This window comes from Lipophrys pholis (genome assembly GCF_963383615.2).
Source record: "Lipophrys pholis genome assembly, chromosome: 21".
In the NCBI taxonomy this organism is placed as follows: domain Eukaryota; kingdom Metazoa; phylum Chordata; class Actinopteri; order Blenniiformes; family Blenniidae; genus Lipophrys; species Lipophrys pholis.
Genome location: NC_137649.1, coordinates 3408560 through 3429475, shown reverse-complemented (window position 1 = coordinate 3429475; position 20916 = coordinate 3408560). Strand labels below are relative to the sequence as shown.

General features: G+C 45.1%; 1 protein-coding gene and 1 long non-coding RNA gene across 5 annotated transcripts in view; one reads left to right on the top strand and one right to left on the bottom strand.

Moving 5' to 3' along the window:
- Positions 1–2536: 2536 nt before the first annotated feature.
- On the bottom strand, positions 2537–6036 carry LOC308126514. The gene is made up of 3 exons (XR_013936448.1): positions 5620–6036; positions 4106–4134; positions 2537–4059 (listed from the first exon to the last, which is right to left on the bottom strand). It is a non-coding gene; the product is annotated as an uncharacterized lncRNA (long non-coding RNA).
- dse (dermatan sulfate epimerase) overlaps positions 5710–20916 on the top strand; it is a 35509-nt gene continuing 20302 nt past the window's right edge. Inside the window, exons 1-2 of one of the 4 annotated variants that reach the window (XM_080490999.1) lie at positions 5710–5836; positions 10443–10908. In XM_080490999.1, the coding sequence (XP_080347125.1) occupies positions 10487–10908 (422 nt within the window). In that variant the 5' untranslated portion in view covers positions 5710–5836; positions 10443–10486. Of the gene's footprint in view, positions 5837–7176; positions 7374–9777; positions 10228–10442; positions 10909–20916 lie in introns of those variants that run through there. The other 3 variants (XM_080490998.1, XM_080491001.1, XM_080491000.1) reach the window with 3 other exon arrangements.

The following is a 20916-nucleotide window of genomic DNA, read 5'->3' as shown; positions in this document are numbered from 1 at the left end:
GGGAACAGGAAACCTCCTTCTGGTGAAACTACGTAACTGCAAGTATTAAGGTAGGGCAACATATAAACATGAAGATCCAAATACATAGGGAAAACTAGTAGAATAAGGATTTGGGGGCTTTCAGCCTTTATATTTTCAAATATCAGGCTGAACATTTAGAAAAAGAAGCAAAAAAATGTCCGCCTGACAAGTTCTCATCAAAGGGATTATGTTCAAAGACTTTACCGAACAGGTTCCACTTACAGAGAAATAAACGTCCCACGGTTCCAAGCTTGAATTTAAACCCAAGATGAGCTGTGAAAAACACGTACCCTGTGAGTGAGCACACCAAAACATTACAACCTTCAAAATAAAAGCACTGGACAGTTTGTCAGGTCTGCTCTCGATTCTAGAAAGAGGTGGGCTCTGGAAGACGTCCTGGACTCTGGTTGGTAGCCAGTCCCGGGAGACCCGGGGGTGTCTTCTCCAGGTCCAGGAGCGTTCAGGTTTCTTCTTGCTTGTGAAAAACCCTGAACAAAGTCCAGTTCCTTTCGGAGAGGTCCCAGTATTTGTTTCATACTGGACCACAAAGGATCAACGATCTGGTCCTACACGTCTTCACTTCTTTCTGCTTTCAGGCGCCAGCTGGTCTTGGATCAGGTTGGCCTTAAGATCCAATACCATGCTGAGGTAAAAAGGTATTTTTCTGATATCAACTCTCAGAATGTAGTTTCATTTTTTTCTTTGCAGCAATAGTTCAGGTTGCTAAATCTGATCATTATTATCTAAACAGTACTCCAGTTCTGATGCTAAGCTAAGCTAAACTACCCGGACTGAGGAGACCCTGGTTCAGATCACCAGACAACATTGTGTTCCTGTCAGACGGCCGTGACCGCGGCGTGAGCTCGGTTATCCAAAGTGAATTCTTACTTGTGCTGTGTGTGCAGGTGTGTCGTGCAAACGGCTGTAGTGATTGTACTCTTCTTCTGTGGTCTGACCTGGAATACCTGACATGCACATTTGCCTTATGTTGGATTCATTTGTGGTTTGAAGCTCTGCGAAGCACCGGGAGAAGTCGACTCCTGTGTTCAAGTGTTCAAGTACTGTCGATGAAATAAAATGTTCTACGATTTTCTTACATAACTTGTTTCCATTCTGGTTTCTTGTGTTTGTATTTCTTTGCATGCCTTGATGGAATTACTGGAACACCAGTCAGCTGAGTGACGTGAGCCGGAGAACAAAGTCGGGCTCATTGGCAGATTTTAAACGCGACAACAAAAACAAGTGGAACCGCAAACCTTCCGTCACGTTTGGGGGTTTCGTTTCCACGACAACGCTGCTCAGAGCTCCTGCAGCCGGGACTTTTTCAAACCGATTCCCAAGGCGGAACTTTTCCTTGACGCTCCTGACTCCTCCCACAGAGACCGCACATGCACACCTCCGCCGAGGTAAATAGTCCTTCTGCTCCTGTGTGGGTAACAAACATGGCGGCCTCAGTCGTGGCGTGACTCAGTCTGTGTTCTAGTTTCATCGTCCATGTTGGTAGTTTCATAGTTGAGGTTCTCCTCTAATAGCGGCCAGCTCCTCGTCTGTCCATACGAATGTTGGGTTCTCTCTTATGCGTCAACGTTTAATGAGGTGTTTCGCCCACGTGACGAGGTGACGTCATGGATCGTTGTGCCGCCAGTTTGGATGTTCGCACGAGCAGTGAACAATCAATCACAAGTAACGATCATAAAACGGTGAGCAGGAGTGGTGAATGAATTTTTAAGTGTTCAGGTACATCAGGAGCCACATGGTGGCGCTGTCCACAGCTGGGAGTCGTCAGGGCGGAGAAAGGAAGAAGAGACATGAGGATAAAGGGACACAAGTGAACCATAACTCCTCCCCTGTTTCGTTTACTGGTGTGTGTGTGTGTGTGTGTGTGTGTGTGTGTGTGTGTGTGTGTGTGTGTGTGTGTGTGTGTGTGTGAGTGTGTGAGTGTGAGTGTGAGTGTGAGTGTGAGTGTGAGTGTGAGTGTGAGTGTGTGTGTGTGTGTGTGTGTGTGTGTGTGTGTGTGTGTGTGTGTGTGTGTGTGTGTGTGTGTGTGTGTCACGTCCAAGATGGCGGCCCAGAGCTAGCCCTCTGACGCCATGTGAAAACCTCATTAGCATATTGTTCTCTGCATGTATATGCTAATTAGCATATGTGATAGTGTTAGCATGGCCAATAATTACCGTATACATTAAAGTTAGCATATGCTCTAATTAACATACATGCTAATTATCATATTTTATATATATGCTAATTATTATATTATGCTAATTGGCATATTAAATTGACCATAATCACGCTAATCACTGTATGTTCTAGCGTTAGCATACGTGCTATATTTTCCAGTTCTTCCTATGTGCTAGCTTTAGCTATGTTTATCTGCAAATTAGCAAGTACTTAATGACACTTTGTGTATTATGACGTTTACCTGTGTACCAGAGTTTTGTATTTGTGTACTAGAGTTTTGTATTTGTGTACCAGTTTTGTATTTGAGTACCGGAGAAGAAAACTCTGTCTGCAGTGTGAAGTGACTGAGTACCATGTTTAATGAAGTGAATAAGGACGGCTCCCATCAGCACCAGGGTTGCCAGATTTGACTCAATGTTTCAGGCTTAAACAAGTTCAAACCCACACACCTCAATAAAAACCAGCCCAGATCTCAGTCTGAGTAGGAACCATGTTAAAACCATAAAACTATTATATATATAAAGAACCATAAACACACAAATGCACCAAATAAAATAAGGTAAGAGAGTTTGTCTCTCCAAACGGGGGATACCTGCCATATCTGGCAACACGGGTCAGCCTGTAGATCCATTTTCAAGTGGTTGTTGAATATGAGCGACAGAATCTCGAGGACATGAGGAGCTTTTAACATTTTGTTTAAAAGTGTCACGTTCTGAATGTTCTATTATTGGTCGCCAAGAAAAATGTAACGACAAAAGAACGTTTTGATCGGAGATGGAGTTTGTTTGGAAAATACCCGACAAGGTGACAAACCGGGGCTGTTAAGGTTGGACTTTAAGTTGGGGAACCGAAACTGAAAGAAGAGGAACGTCCTAATTTTGATTTATTCGTACTCATTTGTTAATTACGTTTGTTTCTCTTTATAATTAAACAGTATCAGGTGTATCATAATGCAGCAATGTATACAATATAGGCAATATGTTCTTGTTTAGTTTTTTTCTTTTGTTTGTGTTTGGCATCACTGATCTAGTCTCAGAATGTTTTTCTATGTTAAGCTGAAAATAAAGGTAAATAAAAAGTTCTAAAAAAAAAAAAGTTGCACCATCACACTGCGAAATTCCGATTGTTTTGCTGACAAGCGACTCAGAACCGACCCGTTTTGTTGCCGTGTGAAAACTTGCAATTTTTTCACACCGAACCCTAACCCTCCATCATATGTGGAGCCAGTCTGGATTCTTCCTTTCCGCCAAGGACATAGTAGAATCCTCTGTGTTTATTGTTTGACTGTCTTTATGTCTGTCCACAAGACTGTCAAAACTGTTCCATGGATTTTGTGGAAATGTTCCCCACAGATGGATGTGAGACCCTGGAAGACCTCATTACAGTTTGGAGGCGGTCTGGAAACTGATCTGGGTCCAGGTGGACCTTTGGCAGACAAACACAGGGAGAACATGAAGACTCCACACAGAAAGGTCCAGACCTTGTCCCTGTGAGGCGGCAGCACCAGCCACTGCCCCGCTGCCCCGCTGCTCCACCCTCAGCGTTCACTTTGTAAATCGATGTAGTAAAATGGTCGCAGTCTGTTGGGGTAAATAAAAATCATTTGCAGCCTTCATGTCCTCAACAAGCACTTTGTTAGTCTCTTCACTGTCGCCTGCTGGAGGAGAGAAGCTGCACTTCTTCACTTCCTCACGACTCTGTTCATCCTGGTTCCTCCTGGTTCTACCTGGTTCCACCTGGTTCCTCCACCTGGTTCCTCCACCTGGTTCCTCCACCCGGTTCTTCCTGTTCCTTCTTCCTGGTTCCTCCACCTGGTTCCTCCACCCGGTTCTTCCTGTTCCTTCTTCCTGGTTCCTCCACCTGGTTCCTCCACCTGGTTCCTCCTATTCCTTCTTCCTGGTTCCACCTGGTTCAGGATCTGTGACTGGCTCTAGTCTGGGGTAGAATGGGATAGTTTGTGTCGGGTAGATATGCTGGGGTAGTCAGTGTGGGGCAGTTAGTGTAGGGTAGATATTCAGGGTAGCTAGTGTGGGGTAGATATTCTGGGGCAGTTAGTGTGGCGTAGATAATCAGGGTAGTTAGTGTGGGGTAGTTATTGTGGGGTAGCCATTGTGGCGCAGTTTGTGTGGGGTAGTTATTCAGGGTAGTTAGTGAGGGGCAGTTAGTGTGGGGTAGTTATTCAGGAAGGTTAGTGAGGGCCAGTTAGTGTGGGGTAGTTATTCAGGAAAGTTAGTGAGGGGCAGTTAGTCTGGGGTAGTTAGTGTGGGGTAGATATTCAGGAAAGTTAGTGAGGGGCAGTTAGTCTGGGGTAGTTAGTGTGGAGTAGATATTCAGGGTAGTTAGTGAGGGGCAGTTAGTGTGGCGCAGATAATCAGGGTAGTTAGAGTGGGGTAGCTATTGTGGCGCAGTTAGTGTGGGATAGTTATTCAGGGTAGTTAGCGTGGGGTAGTTATTCAGGAAAGTTAGTGAGGGGCAGTTAGTCTGGGGTAGTTAGTGTGGGGGTAGATATTCTGGGATAGTTTGTGTTGGGTAGATATTCTGGGGTAGTCAGTGTGGGGCAGTTAGTGTAGGGTAGATATTCAGGGTAGCTAGTGTGGGGTAGATATTCTGGGGCAGTTAGTGTGGCGTAGATAATCAGGGTAGTTAGTGTGGGGTAGTTATTGTGGGGTAGCTATTGTGGCGCAGTTTGTGTGGGGTAGTTATTCAGGGTAGTTAGTGAGGGGCAGTTAGTGTGGTAGTTATTCAGGAAGGTTAGTGAGGGGCAGTTAGTGTGGGGTAGTTATTCAGGAAAGTTAGTGAGGGGCAGTTAGTCTGGGGTAGTTAGTGTGGGGTAGTTATTCAGGAAAGTTAGTGAGGGGCAGTTAGTCTGGGGTAGTTAGTGTGGAGTAGATATTCAGGGTAGTTAGTGAGGGGCAGTTAGTCTGGGGCTGGTAGTGTGGCGTAGATAATCAGGGTAGTTAGTGTGGGGTAGCTATTGTGGCGCAGTTAGTGTGGGGTAGTTATTCGGGGTAGTTAGTGAGGGGTAGTTAGCGTGGGGTAGTTATTCAGGAAAGTTAGTGAGGGGCAGTTAGTCTGGGGTAGTTAGTGTGGAGTCGATATTCAGGGCAGTTAGTCTGGGGTAGTTAGTCTGGGGTAGATATTCAGGGTAGTTAGTGAGGGGCAGTTAGTCTGGGGTAGTTAGTGTGGAGTCGATATTCAGGGCAGTTAGTCTGGGGTAGTTAGTCTGGGGTAGATATTCAGGGTAGTTAGTGAGGGGCAGTTAGTCTGGGGTAGTTAGTGTGGAGTAGATATTCAGGGTAGTCAGCGTGGGGTAGTTATTCAGGAAAGTTAGTGAGGGGCAGTTAGTCTGGGGTAGATATTCAGGAAAGTTAGTGAGGGGCAGTTAGTCTGGGGTAGTTAATGTGGGGTACTTTGTTGTACCTGTAACCGGAGCTGGGAGGGAGGAGGGCGGCCACGGGGCTCCGACTCCCTCCCGCCGCCCCTCCTCACTCTCTCTCTCCGCTGCCTCTCGGACTCTCCGCGGTCTGATTTGCACCTAAAACCCGTCGGAGCGGTGGTGACAGCTTGCCGGGGCCGTGCTGGGAGCGATGCCCGCCTGGAGGACCGCAGCCGCCTGTGAGAGCGCCGGATTCGACAGGTAAGCCCGGGTTACCCGCCAGGCTGCTGCTGTGGCTCATCGATGCGGTCGATGGGCGGCGTGTCGGGGTGGGAGAGCCGGGGTGGAGGTGAGGGAGAGCCGGGGTGGCGGTGAGGGAGAGCCGGGGTATGTTACTGCCGTCAAGTCCAGTGAGCCGGCGTTCGCTGAAGCAGCGTCAATTACTTGTTTTTTTTTGCTGCGCTTTTAGTAGCGCCTTTACGGTAAAACACAAGAGTGCGTCCGGCGGCAACGCTGAAAGGAAACCCTTCAAAATAAAAGCCCAGAAAGCAGCAACAGACAAGATAGAGAGAGAGAGAGAGAGAGAGAGAGAGAGAGAGAGAGAGAGAGAGAGAGATAGATAGATAGATAGATAGATAGATAGATAGATAGAATGAAATATTAGTGTACAGACAAAACAGTGAAAAAAACCCTTCAAAATAAAAGCTTCTCGTCTGTTTTCAGTTTGCCATGGAAAAAAAGTCTTCATTGGTTAACACTTAATTTCACTTCAATACTATACTAGACATACTCCTTTGTTACTACAAGCAACATTAAAGAAAATTACTGCAGAAATTTGGAGTAAACTGTTTGTTAAACTTGGAACAAATTACCAAAAGTAACGTTCTCTCACGTGTTTTCTATTGGTCACGAAAAAAAAGTCTTCGTAGGTTTACACCTACTCTCACTTCAGTACAATACTAGACATGCTCCTTTGTTAGTACAAGCAGTATGAAAGAAAATTACTCTAGAAATTTGGAGTTAATTGCTGTTAAACTTGGATCTGATGATCAAAAATAAAGGTCTCTCGCCTGTTTTCTATTGGCCATAAAAAAAAATTCTTACAAAACAAATTCCTACGAAGAAGAATTTTTTTTATGGCCAACTGAAAACAGGCGAGACGCCATCAGCAGTTTACTCCAAAGTTCTCAATCTCAAGGTAAGAGGGTTCATGTCCCACGCCAGGCGCCACCTTCCCGTGGTCTCTCCACCTGCAGGATCTGGGTGACAGTCCTCAGACTGCCACCCCCGCCACCCGGAAACGGATAAACAGGAGAAGATGTATGAATGGATGAAAACAGATGAGAGGCTTTTATTTTGAAGGGTTTATTTTCACTGTTGTGACTGTACACTGATATTGCATTCTATCTATCTATCTATCTATCTATCTATCTATCTATCTATCTATCTATCTATCTATCTATCTATCTATCTATCTATCTATCTATCTATCTATCTATCTATCTATCTATCTATCTATTCTGTCTGTCGTTGCTTTCTGGGCTTTTATTTTCCTTTCAGCGTTGCGGCTGTTCGCTCGCTTATGTTTTACCGTAAAGGCCGTACTAAAAGCGCAGCAAAACCCAAGTGCGGGCTCACTTGGCGCTGCTTCAGCGAACGCCGGCTCACGAGACGGTCTACTGATGGTTTCATCGGAGCGGAATCAAAGTTCGTATGAAGTATAGAAAAGTGAAGATCCGGTCATGGAGCAGCGGGGGACGGAGGTCGGAGCTCCGAGAAAATCAGAAAGAAAGAAAAGGTCAGGGTGTGGAATAAAGTATGTCTGATTAGTGTGTGTGTGTGTGTGTGTGTGTGTGTGTGTGTGTGTGTGTGTGTGTGTGTGTGTGTGTGTGTGTGTGTGTGTGTGTGTGTGTGTGTGTGTGTGTGTGTGTGTGTGGCTGTTTTCGTTTGTTTAAATCTTTCCTCATGTATAAATCGAGTTCTTGGAAAAAAAAAAAAAGAACATTTTCTTTATCTAACTTTAATTTCAACAATCTGCTTCTGAATTTTAAGAATTCTGATCTTTTTTTCTCAGAACTCAGATTTTAATCTCAGAATCCACATCTTGTTTCTTGTTATTGTCAGCAACCTCGTGGTTTTTTCTCAGAATTACATATATTTCTTCAAAACATTTCATTGTCATCATTTAGGTGACTTTTCTCAGAATCGTGACTTTAAAGTGTGAAAAGGTTCCTGGTGCCTCTTCTGGAGCAGAATCTGGATTTCTAACAGTTCAGCACTCAGACTTCAGGATTACAGGAGTAATCCTGAACTGATCCTGAACTTGCACCAACTATACGATCTACATGTACATCAGCATTTCTTTAACCCCAGAAAGGCTCTTTCCTGTTCACATTATGTTGTAAGAACACAACTGACGGCTGTTTATAAATAGAGACACATATCGTGAATTTCCTAGCACACTTTTTGTAAATAGAACTTCTCTGCTGAATGAGGCCAGATTGAGACATTTTGATTTTCCAGAAAAGCACAAAAAATGTTTCCCTGAATATTTCTTAGATTTTCTCAGAAGTTCAACCAGACACTTTAATATCGGCATTTATTATTTTTAGACCATTCTGAGACATAAAAATGTGTTTGACTTTATATTTAATATTCACACAATCATTTTCCCGTTTAATGATTTTAATGTGGTAATTCAAAATCATCGTACTTTTTGCAGGTAAATGTGTTTTGGGGTATTTAAGCTTTTATTTGATCTATTGAATGTTTTGATTTGGGGTCAGGTTTCATTTGGAGACGGAATTTAGGCGTTAATGCTCTGATTTCACTTTGTTCCCTAAATAATTGGTTCATATGCATTTTAAGGAGCATTTATTCTGTAGAAAATGATATTTTCAGGTGTTTTCATTCCCGTACTGATCCAGTATGAATGTTTTCGTGGACACAGCCGTCAGGAAACATTTGTTCGTCGTGTTGAAGATTGAAATGGAGTTGATGGTTGGTTACAGCTGGAACTCGTCAAGCGAATCTTGAGGAAACGGAACCAAAACCTTCCACACTAATCCCGGTTTTCAACACTTTGTTCAGGCCTTGGTTGTTTTTTTGTGTTTGGTGAAACACTATGTGACGTCAGCACGATGAACGATGCGTTGAATTCTAACGTCTGGCACAAATGTTTGACGTTCCACGTGGCCCTGATGTGCATTAGGAGCGGCGTCGACATGCTCGTCTTCATCATTTTACACTTGGTGTTCGTCTTGTCCGTACAGACGATAACAACATGTGGCCCGATTAAAGCATCAGCAGCGCCGCCTGCAGCGCCGCCTGCAGCGCCGCCTGCAGCGCCGCCTGCAGCGCCGCCTGCAGCGCCGCCTGCAGCGCCGCCTGCAGCGCCGCCTGCAGCGCCGCCTGCGTCAGGAAGGACACCAACATGGCGGACGACCTGCTGCAGCGCCGCCTGCAGCGCCGCCATGTTGGTGTTGTTCAGTGATGTCGTGGAGAGGGGGCGGGGTTGTCGTGTGGGCGGGGCCTCGATTAGGTCGGACCTGTGAAATAAAGACCTGAAGAAGTTCAAGTACACAAAACATGAGGCGAGGCGTTTAAAAGTCGCAGCTGAAATTCTCAGAGCGACGAGGTCGCTGTGCTGCCGCCACGCCCACTCACTCATTCATTTGTATTTGGCGAGAGGGCCATTTGTTTTAATGCCATAATCATTTCATTTTCAAAATGACATTAGAACTGTGTACAAGGGAAAAAACCTTGAGGAATTATATAAGAAACTTGTCCATCATCAGACAGTAGCAGTCAATCATGAGTCCGTCCTGACGTATCGGAGGACAAACTGGTGGGACGAGCCCAGTTCTGCTGATGTGATGGACAGGAATGAAGGAAATCCAGGCGGCGGACGGCAGGACAGGAAATGTGTGTGACATCCAAACAGTAATATGAGAAAGTTTTTGTGGAAGTAGAAAGAATAACTCGTGCTTCCTGTGTTAGGGACGATAGAAACAAGACACTTGCTGGACACGTTCTCTGTGTTGATTTGGAGTCTGATCAAAGTCAACAGACTTTAGTTCCTGATCCGGGCCGGTTCCCGGCCCTCGGAGTCCGGTCCAGTCTGGTTCTGATCCGCTCTCCGCAGCCTGTCTGTTACGCAACGTCACCGAGTTTAGAGGAGAATGTTTGTGTGACGCTGGCCTGGAGGCTTGAGGGGAAAGGCTGCTGCCTCTTCCTGACCAGACTCTGATCAGTCGGTAGAGAGAAGGTTCTGTGGAATCAGCTCAGTCGCAGCTCCTCCACCCACGTGTTCAGTGCAGAGGAATGCAGCTTCTCACGCGGGTCAGAAGTCAGAATTAATTGATTTTGTTTTTGCCGTTTATCAAACCCCGGTCGTCCGCCTGCAGTCGAGACGTCCGTCCTAAACCAAATGCTTCTCCAGCGGCTCGCTGCCAGGAGCCGCCCGGGTCATGGAATTTAGCCTCATGTTGAGAGAGCAGACGTCCGTCCGGGCTCGCGTGTTTCGGTGAAGCGCCGCTCTTTGGTTCTGCAGCTTGTTTCAGGAGACCAGACTGATGCTGCCGCGGTAACGGAGCCGCTTCACCGCCTCCACGCCGCTGGTCTGACTACGACCGCTCAAGATTACGTTTTGGGTAAAAAAAAACCCACGACTGCCAAAGTGTTTGCCACTGCTGTCAGGCCGCTCTGGTCGGCTGTGAGCTCTGCCGCTGCGTCCGTGTGGAAAGGCTGCATCATCGGCGTACAGCTGTGTCTGATTATTGTAGGAATGCAGAGCTTTTTGTAAGAACCGGCTGAGCGGAATATGGGCCGGCTTTCTCAAATCCTGCTGTCCCTGTGTTTCCCTCAGCTGAGCTCCTGCGGCGATGCCACGGCTCCTTCTCTGATGACACCATGAGAACGCACACCCGCGGGGCCCCCACAGTCTTCTTCATATGTCTGCTGTGGCCCCTGCTGGCCGCGGGGGCGGCGGCGGCGGCGGACCCCGGCGACAGGATCCCCTTCATGGGGGGCAACTACGATGGGTACCCCATGTTGTACTTCAGCCGCGGGGACGTGGAGGCGCTGCAGTACGCCGCCGCCGGGACCCACCGGGACATGGCCCGCAGGATCCGCGAGGCCGTGGAGGAAATGCTGGAGTACCCGGAGGAGTACCTGCCCCCCTGGAGCCCCGCCGAGTTCAGCAGCCGCTGGAACGAGATGTACGGGAACAACCTGGCCGTGCTGTCCATGTTCTGCGTGTTGTACCCGCACAGAGCCGGCGCCCTCGACATGGCCAAGGACTACATGGAGAGGATGGCGGCGCAGCCTAGTTGGTATATTTTCTGTCTTTTATTTACTTCATTGGGTTTAAGGACACACAGTTGTTTGGTTCAAGCCCTGCAACATTCATCCACCAAATCACATTCAACTGGAGACACTGATCAAACGCCTCATTTAAAGCTATGATACACACAGAAACTGTACCTCGTGTTGCATTTATGAAGTTTCAATTCCAATTCAAGAGGAAAACATTTCATTTTCTGCTGTTTTTTATTGCATTGCATGTTTCTCCACATTTATATTTTCAAACCTTCTCGTCATTGTAGTTTTCTTAAAGCTGTTTCCACCTCTGCTTCAGCCTAGTTGAATCAGGGACACCAGCCGTTTGTGATCATTCTTTAGTTTTTGAGGTAAAATGTGACAGTAAGGTATTATTTTAGCGTCCTGTGCAGTAGGGATGCTGATGTCGTTTGAGGTACGTATATCAACCCTCCTAACAAGACTTTAGAGAAGCTGCTGAATCGTTACTGATTGGAGGTTTTTTGCACGTTTAATCCCAGGCTTTGTTGTTAATCACATTTTATTTCTGTCTCCAGTTCTAATTAAAGAAGCAACACTTTTCAGTTCCGTGATTTTGGTCGATGAATAAAAGAATAAATAGTATTAGTTTAAATATTTATTCAACAAAATCCTACTTGTTGATTCTATTTTGTAAAACGTGTGTGTGTGTGTGTGTGTGTGTGGGGGGTGGGGGGGTGGTGGGGGGGGTCTCCCCTTGGAAGGTTATGAATACTTCAGGGGCCACATATAGTCCAGTTTCATCTTGACTGGCCGGACTGGTAAAATATTGTTATAATAACCTTTAAATATACACTTTAAAGTTTTGCTTTGTTGTGGTAGTACACAGTGCACATGATCAAACTGTCGGTACTGAAAATGATTACAATCTCAACATAAAGTCAATTTCTATGAAACATTCTGGTGCAAAACAGAGTAAAATGTAAAAAAAACCTCCTATAAATCCTCTATAACCACGTTGCTCGGTGCTTTGCTGGACTGGAGCCTCTTGTAATATGTGATAGTGATGATGTAATATGATAACAGGATCTAAGTCTGAATACTGGAAACATTGTGGGGTCAACGACAGGAACTGAAAGGAAGTTTGTCAGCTGCCCTGAGAAACGACTAAAACAATTATTGTCAAGCTTTACTACAGTCAGCACCAAGTTTTGCAGAATGACACTAACGTTTAGGTTTGCAGACAAAGGTGCGTTTTAAATGGAGCGTTACCTCAGAATATGACTGTATTCAATAATCGGAGTTCAAGTCGCACGTTCTGATCATTTATTCCAGAAGAATGATGTTAAATTGAGATGAGAAAACAAGCCAATGCTGTTCGCCACATGCAAGAGTTCTACCTGACGGAGTCTTCAAGAGACCCACACCCAGACTCCAGATATCAAGAGCCTTGAATAGTTTCCTCTGATCCACAGTCAAATAACCGTCTATCCATCCCTTCAGAAAGAGAAGGTCTGTATTGATGAGTCGTTGATGATCTTTTCTGTCAGGACTTTGGCTCCTTTAACAACTTGTGGTTTTATCTCACATTTTCCTGTCAAAGCTTCGTAGGGTTTCTGCCAGAATCCACATATTTGATGTTTTCTACTAAAGCAATGATCTTTTCTAAATGACGAGCCGTTAAAATGGTAAAATAGAGAAGAACTTCTGACAAAGTCCACCTTAAAAACCTGAACCAGAACATTTAAAAAGAGCAGATCTGAATGGATGAATGCATCAAATATTAGATTGTTGTTCAACTTTACTTTCATTCATAAATGTTTCTCAGGTTTGAGGGACGAGCGGAAAGAATTCACTGGCTTTGAGTCAATCGTGTTTCCTGAAGGAGTTTGATGGTCTGAGTTTGTTTCTAGAGCCTCAAGGACAGAGAAACTTTTATTTCTTAAAGCATGTGGACTGATTTACATGAGATACATGCAGAAAGAACCGTTCCAAACTAAAGACTCTCAGTTAGTAGTTGTTATTTTTACACTCACGGGAATCAACGCTTTGAATTATTGTGATATTTAGCCTGTATTTCCTTCTCCTTATTGGTATAACTTCCTCTTCTTCTTCACATGATGGGTGGACAGTAACAGTCGTGTTTGGAGCTCAAATAGAGACGATACTATTTGTCTTGCTGTCTTTTTAATAGTCCTCATTTGAAAGACGGAGCCTTTAATCATTACTCTTATCAGCACACTATCGGCTTTTCTGAAAAGTATTGCTACAGTACAGGATCTGTGTCATATTATTATGACATATATTTTATCAGCTTTGTATGGGTATCACGTGGGTAATGTATCAGTATCGTATCGGTACTGTATCAATATTTCGCAGTACCGTATTAGTATCGTATTAGTATTGTATTGGTATCGTATCAATATGGTATCGGTACTGTATCAATATTTCGCAGTACCGTATTAGTATTGTATTGGTATCATATCAATATGGTATCGGTACTGTATCAATATTTCGCAGTACCGTATTAGTATTGTATTGGTATCATATCAATATGGTATCGGTACTGTATCAATATTTCGCAGTACCGTATTAGTATTGTATTGGTATCGTATCAATATGGTATCGGTACTGTATCAATATTTCGCAGTACCGTATCAGTATCGTATTAGTATTGTATTGTATTGGTATCGTATCAGTTTTTTACCAGTCTTGTACAGGTAGTACTCGCTCAGATTTTTCTTGGCGTAACTCCTGGAGGGGATCGGTGGTGTCGCTCATCTGAAACATTACTATTGTGGGTCGTAGTTGTTGTTTTCAAACGTTTTTTTAAAAACCTTCAGCAGAACCCAGCATCTCTTCCACTGAACAGAACCTTTACAGGTTCAATAACGCTAAATCCTCTCATCTTCCTCTGTGGTAGAGCTCGGCTCCCGCTGCACCGGGATCCTTCTAGAGCAGGAAATATGTTTAGCAGCTGTTTGGTGAACCCCCCAACCCCCCCCCCCCCCCCCCCCCCCCCCCCCCCCCCCCCCCCCCCAATACGAGGAAATGAAATATTCAGATGTGGATCTGTGAGGCTCTGGGTTCACACTGAAGTTCAAGGACCAGGTGAACAGATGGGACACTGCTCCCATTGTAGTCTGGAGGGTTCCTCTGGTGTTCCTGGACAGTGGTATCTGCAGCCTGTCGGAGGACGATCTGCTCCTGATCACAGACAATGGTGGTTCCAATGTGACAGTGTGAGACGACCGTCCACCACCACCACCACCACCACCTTCACCCTCTTGTGCCAAAGAAAAGAACAAGAGGAAAACAAGTATTTCACTCATGTAGTTTCACTGACAACCTGCTGCTTCACCTCAGGCTGTGAGTTCTGCTCAGAAACTAGACGGTTGTGATGGAAACTGTAAAAAAAAAAAAAAAAAAAAAAAGAAGGTCTGGTCGACTTCCTGTTTGCATGAGACCGATGTTATGGTTCAGTTGTGTGGAGAAGTTACAGACAACATTTTGATGATGACCTCTGTTGTCGTGGGAACGTGAGGAATGTTAAGGGTTAGGCTGGGATGTGAACCTGTCGCCTCGCTGCCCTCGGTCCTCCCCCCACGGGGTCATTTCACCACATCGTGTCTGGATGGCGGCCGGCGCCTTTCGAAAACGCTTCACCCTGGAGGCTGTTTACAAAACTCTGCTGTCATACAAACAAAAAAGCCAAAAGGCAGCGTAAAGTTTCCAGTTTTCTCTTGGAAGCATCGTGTAAACAGGTTTCTGGGCAGACTGGAGGTCAGATCTCTGTGTGGGACCGCCGTGTCGTCGTGGAGTCCGAGTTCCTCAAACTGTTGTTGGGAAGCTGGAAGCAGAGAAATGTTCAGATTCAGGCTGTCGGAGAAAAGCTGCTGGATTGTGTTTGGTGGTGGAAACACAGTGTGACCTGTTTGTGTTGATTTTAATACCAGGAGAGGTTCAGCGCGGTGCAGCTGTGAGGTCAGCAGAGCGTTGGCCTCTTTTACACACTTTACAGCTCGGAGACGTTGTTTGGTCCCACAGGTTTGGGGGGTGAGTTGCTGTGGCGCTGGAACACTGGAAAACACTGGAACCCAACAGTTTAAAGTCCCTCAGAGTTTTTGACTCATGGACTTTGGTAAAAAAGAAATCAATAGAATAAAATACAGAACAAAAGTTTTCTAATTCCTGAATGAAAAGCAGCAGAAAGAAGATTCAACTTCTTTGCTCCTTTATCTGATTTAATCCTTTACTTTGAAAATTAAGAAAATGACTATAAATTCCGAACGGCCTACAAAACACGTGTTTTGGAATCCTTTGCTCCCTTGTCTAGATTGTTCCATAACCTTTACCGAAGTGCATCTTTCCCTTACTTTACTCCAGAGTTTTGTCTGGATTCTTCTGTGTCTCCGGTGGTTTCTTGTGGACAGACAGTTCTTCATTTTGTCTCGTGTCAACGTGACGGGGTCCAGGAACACAGCAGCGAGACCCGAGCCCCGATTCCAGGAAACTGTCAAGTCAAACTGCAGATTTCCCACGATGTGAATGTGTAAATGTGAATTCTCAAAGAAAAGATTTTACTCAAGGGTTAATGAATTAAACTGAATATTTCTTCAGTTTGTACTCATGAAGGTCAAAGATTGATGGAATTGTAAAATGTCTTTTAACACCTGACATTTGACGTTCTATGTAAGAAAGAAGCAGGTTTATGATTTTGACAAATTACTTTTTAAATGTGCATTCAACACCTCATCCCTGCACATTATTTAGAAAAGCTCTGACGATGAGGAAGTGGTGTGAATCCATCCGTTCAGACCACCTGTGGAGTCGGATTCCACGAGGCTGAACCGGATCAGGACTCAGCAGGTTTCCTGAGAATTAGCTAAAGTCGGCTCACTGTTTGCTCCGGCTGAGTGCAGAACTGCTGCAAAGCTGATTACAACCATCCAGTGTGTGAAAGGCTGAACGCAAAGCGCCGCCAGCTAAAGAAGAGTTTCATTGGGTGAACGTCTCGGTGATTCACGTCTTCAACACGCGACCTGCTGAGCCTGAAGATCGGCTCATCTGGAGAAGTCAGTCCGGGACTTGGGTCACTTCATTTGGTTCAGTTTGCGTTCACATTCACTTTACAAACCAGATCAAACTTCCTGGAAAACACCAGCTGCTGTTTGGGGGCGCTGTGGCCTGAAAGAAACACGGCTCATTGATTGGTCCGGACCGAAAGAGGAAGTCCCGCCTCTTTAGCCCATGGTGGCTTGGCTAGTTAGCGTGTGGCTAATGGGTCGCCACAAACAACCGTGATATAAAGTCTTCAGACCAGCTATCAAGGAGAGTCTTCCTCTCTACTTCCTCCTCTCCTCTCTACTTCCTCCTTTCCTCTCTACTTCCTCCTCTCCTCTCTACTTCCTCCTTTCCTCTCTACTTCCTCCTCTCCTCTCTACCCCCTCCTCTCGTCTCTACTTCCTCCTTTCCTCTCTACTTCCTCCTCTCTACTTCCTCCTCTCCTCTCTACTTCCTCCTTTCCTCTCTACTTCCTCCTCTCTACTTCCTCCTCTCCTCTCTACTTCCTCCTTTCCTCTCTACTTCCTCCTCTCTACTTCCTCCTCTCCTCTCTACTTCTTCTTCCTCTCTTCTTCTTCATCTCTTCTTTCACTACTCTACTTCTGGCTGCAAAATATTTTCAAACTATTTCTTTCTTTGTCTGCTTCTTCTGATTTGCGTGGTTCGCTTTGTTTGTTTACTACCCACAATGCATTGGGCTCTACGTCACGTCCTCTCACCCCGCCCACTAGAAAGACGGTTAGTAAAGGAAGTGAGATCGAGGTTTTCATGGGGACCAGAGAACTTGTTGCTCAGTTTCAGAGTTCGTCTCCCAAATGAAATGTTATTTTCTATGAAGAGACTCTGGTCTGGACCAAACAGGAACGTGAACAAACCCTGAGTCACGATTCTGCTGCAGTTTATTGGTTCATTTTCACTTTCTTCTGATATTTATATGCTGAGATCCTCGACGGAATCACTCCTGATGGTTTCTGTCCGTCTGTTGTTCTGCTCGTGGAATCAGACTTCCTGCTGGCACCAGCAGAGTTTCCTTGTTCTCTACTCTTGGTATTTGGACAGTATGTCGATTTAAAGCAGCGCCCTCTGGTGGACTGACTACCACACACTCATCCCAACACATTGGATCTATAAGACAATATAAACATTTATAAGTCCCACAAATGAGGCCCCGTTTACACGACAATGAATTTGAGTGTATCCGCAAAACTTTCTTCACTTTTGGGGGGTCTGTTTACCCGGCACCAGTTTGCAGATGCACTGTATCCGCAAAGTTTTTAATCCGGCTCCCAAGGTGGAAAGATTCTTTACCGGTGCAAATCCCTCCTGCGGAGACTGATGGAGGCTACAGAGCCTGCTACTGCTCATCTCTCCCCCTCCCTCCTGCTCATCCAGTTGTAAACAAACATGGCGGCCGTGTAGTGGTACGACCCGTAGTGGTACGACCCGCGGTCCATATTCTAGTTATATCATCCAGATCAGTAGTTTAATAGTTGAGACTCTCCCTGCTATCATCCGATGTGCCATCAGTCCATGCGGATGTCGGGTTCTCTCCATTTTCTTCACGTTTATAGTGTTTTGTTCTCTGCACACGTCTGTGTAGTTTCATTACAAAATCAAGCAACAGCGCCCTCCAGTGGCCCGGCAGACTAACTACATCGTTGTCTCTGTGTCCGCTGCTGCAGAGGAAACGCCCCCACTTTTTTTTGCAGATTAGGTGTTGTCACGTGAAACGTTGTCGTGTAAACAGGGCCTGAGAAACTGCAGACGTTGACCACGTTTTCTTTGAAAACAAAGGAAAATCTGGTGACCACATGGTGGAAAACGCCAGTGGTCACGTGACTCCCACCAGGGGGCCCCCTCAGACCCCTCCTGTAAGCTGCACCCCTGCACCTCATCGCCAGGGAGCTCCACCCACTCCGCCACACCCAGAGGAGGAGGCTGCATATTAGCCTGAAGCTAATATGCGCTATGTTTTTCTGTGCCACTTATGAAAAGCGCTATATATATACAGATATATATACAGCTCTGGAAGAAATTAAGAGACCACTGCAAAATGATCAGTTTCTCTGATTTTACTACTTAAAGGTATGTGTTTGAGTAAAACGGAAAAAAATGTCATTCTCTAAACTACTGACAACATTTCTACCAAATTCTAAATAAAAATATTGTCAATTACAGCATTTATTTGCAGAAAATGACCAATGGTCATAATAACACAAAAGATGCAATGTTTTCAGACCTCAAATAATGCGAAGAAAACAAGATCATATTAATTTAAAAACAACACAATACCAATGTTTTAACTTAGGAAGATTTCAGGAATCAATATTTGGTGGAATAACCCTGATTTTGAATCCCAGCTGTCATTTGTCTTGTCATGCTCTCCACCAGTCTTTCATTGTTCTTGGGAGACTTTATTCCACTCCTGGCACAAGAATTCAAGTAGCTCAGCTTTGTTTGATGGTTTGTGACCCTCCATCTTCCTCTTGATCACATTCCAGAGGTTTTCAATGGGGTTCAGGTCTGGAGGTTGGGCTTGACCATGACAGGGTCTTGATCTGGTGGTCCTTCATCCACACCTTGATTGACCGAGCTGTGTGGCGTGGAGCGTTGTCCTGCTGGAAAAAACAATCCTCAGATTTGAGGAGCATTGTCAGAGCAGAAGGAAGCAAGTTTTCTTCCAAGATAACTTTGTATGTGGCTTGATTCATGCGTCCTTCGCAAAGACGGATCTGCCCAATTCCAGCCTTGCTGAAGCTCCCCCAGATCATCACCCATCCTCCGCCAGATTTCACACTAGGTGCAAGACACTGTGGCTTGTCGGCCTCTCCAGGTCTCCGTCTGACCAGTAGATGACCAGGTGTTGGGCAAAGCTGAAATGCTCCATGCCACACAGCTAGGTCAATCTGCCTCTGCAGTGATCACTGCATCAGATTGTGCTTCCAAAGAGGACGGATTCATAGATTATCTGCTGTCAGTGCAGGTTCATCACCTCCTACTGTAACTTACTGTGTTTGCATTGAAATTATAGCTGCTAACTCGGTTTGTGTAATGGTTTTTTTTTCTTCCTTTTATCGTTTTTCTTTAAGCCAACCAACATGTGAAACAGTCAATTAAACAGTAGCAGCGATAACAATAAAGAAAAACCGACAACAAAAAACACAATCACTAAAATACACTACAAGTAAAGGAGAAAACGACACAACACACACAAGACAAAGACGGGGAAAACAACTGAAACTTAGCATTGTATTCAGTGATATGATGATGCATGATATATTTGTGCATTAAACATATTTCATATAGTACAATATCAAAGTGTAGTTATATGACGTGCACTAGTGAACACTTCTGGTTACAACAGAAGGTGCAACTCATCAGTACACATTTGGTCTCGCATCTTAAAAGGCTAATTATTGTCAACCTTGTAGTCATTTTCAGCTTGAGCCTGGTTCATCGATTCACATGGAAAACCTATGTATTAGTGCTGCACACAGTTCAAAGTGAATAAAATCAATGCACTGGTTCCACCCTGGTCGGTTTGAGCTTCGCTGCAGCAGGACAGATGAGTATTGAAGTGACTTCCCGGGTATCACATGACCTCTGACCTCCTCATGAGGGAGGGCGCCCTAATCCTCCTCAATCTGCCGCGCCGCTCATGTGTTTCCTCTGGGGATTTTCCAGCGGCTCTTTTCTTGGGGGGGGGGGTTTAGGGCATTAGTGCGATTTGCGGAGCGTTTTTCACAACATTAGAATGTGTGCTGCAGTGCAGAAGCGAAAAGCCACTGAACATGTGTTTCTTCACGTCTCCGCAGCAAACTGCGAGTTTTCTCCTTGGCCGCACTTTTATCATGGTCAGTGAACTTCTGCTGCGGAACGACTCCAGGAATCAGTCAGCTGCGGGATTCATGACCCTCAATTATGTCTGCAACCAGTCTGAGAAACATGTAGCAGGGAAGAGGCTGCACTTTGTGGCCTCAGCTTCCTGTTTTCCTTTCACACAGTCACGGCAAACTTACAGAAGTGAGTCTTTAGTTTTGTTAACTATATGGGAAAAGTTTGTCACAAACAACCTGTGATGTTCTGAATTATCTCATCTACCTCTGAACATTTGGAAGTTATTTGTTTCTGCCTTTGAGCTGTTTTCAGATGAGTTTTACTGTGTGTGAAGTAACTTACCACTGAAGGAGAGTTTCTGAGGAACGTTCTACAGAGAGCTCGGGTGAAAACCACAACAAGCTTACAGTTCTGGCCCAGAACCAATTTAACACTTTTCTGAGAATCAATGTGGCATTTTTTTATGAATCTTGCTCACTTTATTTTGAAATGAGGGCTTTTAATTCAGGCAGACGCATTCAGCTGTCCAGTGATTTAACTTTATACACAATCAGCAAGAGAAATGTACACATTTTGTTTCATCCAACATTACTCTGATCTCTTAGCCTATGCTACCTCGTTAGCAACAATGCTACATCGTTACTGCGGTAACTCGGTTAGCAATCCGTGATAAGTTTAAGACTGAGGAGATATGCAGTCAAAGGAAGCATTCACACCAGCCGAGTTTGAGCCAGACCAGAGTTCTTTTCAGGGAATTTCAGGGAAAGTCCGCTTCGTGTGCTCGGGTGTGAACGCTCCCCGGACTCTGATCTGGATCAAACAAGTGAACTCTGGGTTTCGGTTCTCTTGCAAGTGAACTAAGGTCCAGTTCGTGGCCAATGTGAACATGTCGGGGACTATCAGTGGACTTTCCAGCAGACGGAGCGAGAGGACATGACGTAGAGTGCAGTGCATTCTGGGTAGTAAACAAAGCTAACAGCGCAAATCTGAAGAAGCAGACGCAGAAAGAAACAACTGGAAAATATCTGGTGGGACGACGTGGAGGAGTGAGGAAGGCTCATTGATATCTGGTCTAAAGTTTACTTGTTGCGGTTGCTTGTGGCTAACCATTAGCCACAAGCTAATTCATCCGTTTAGCCACC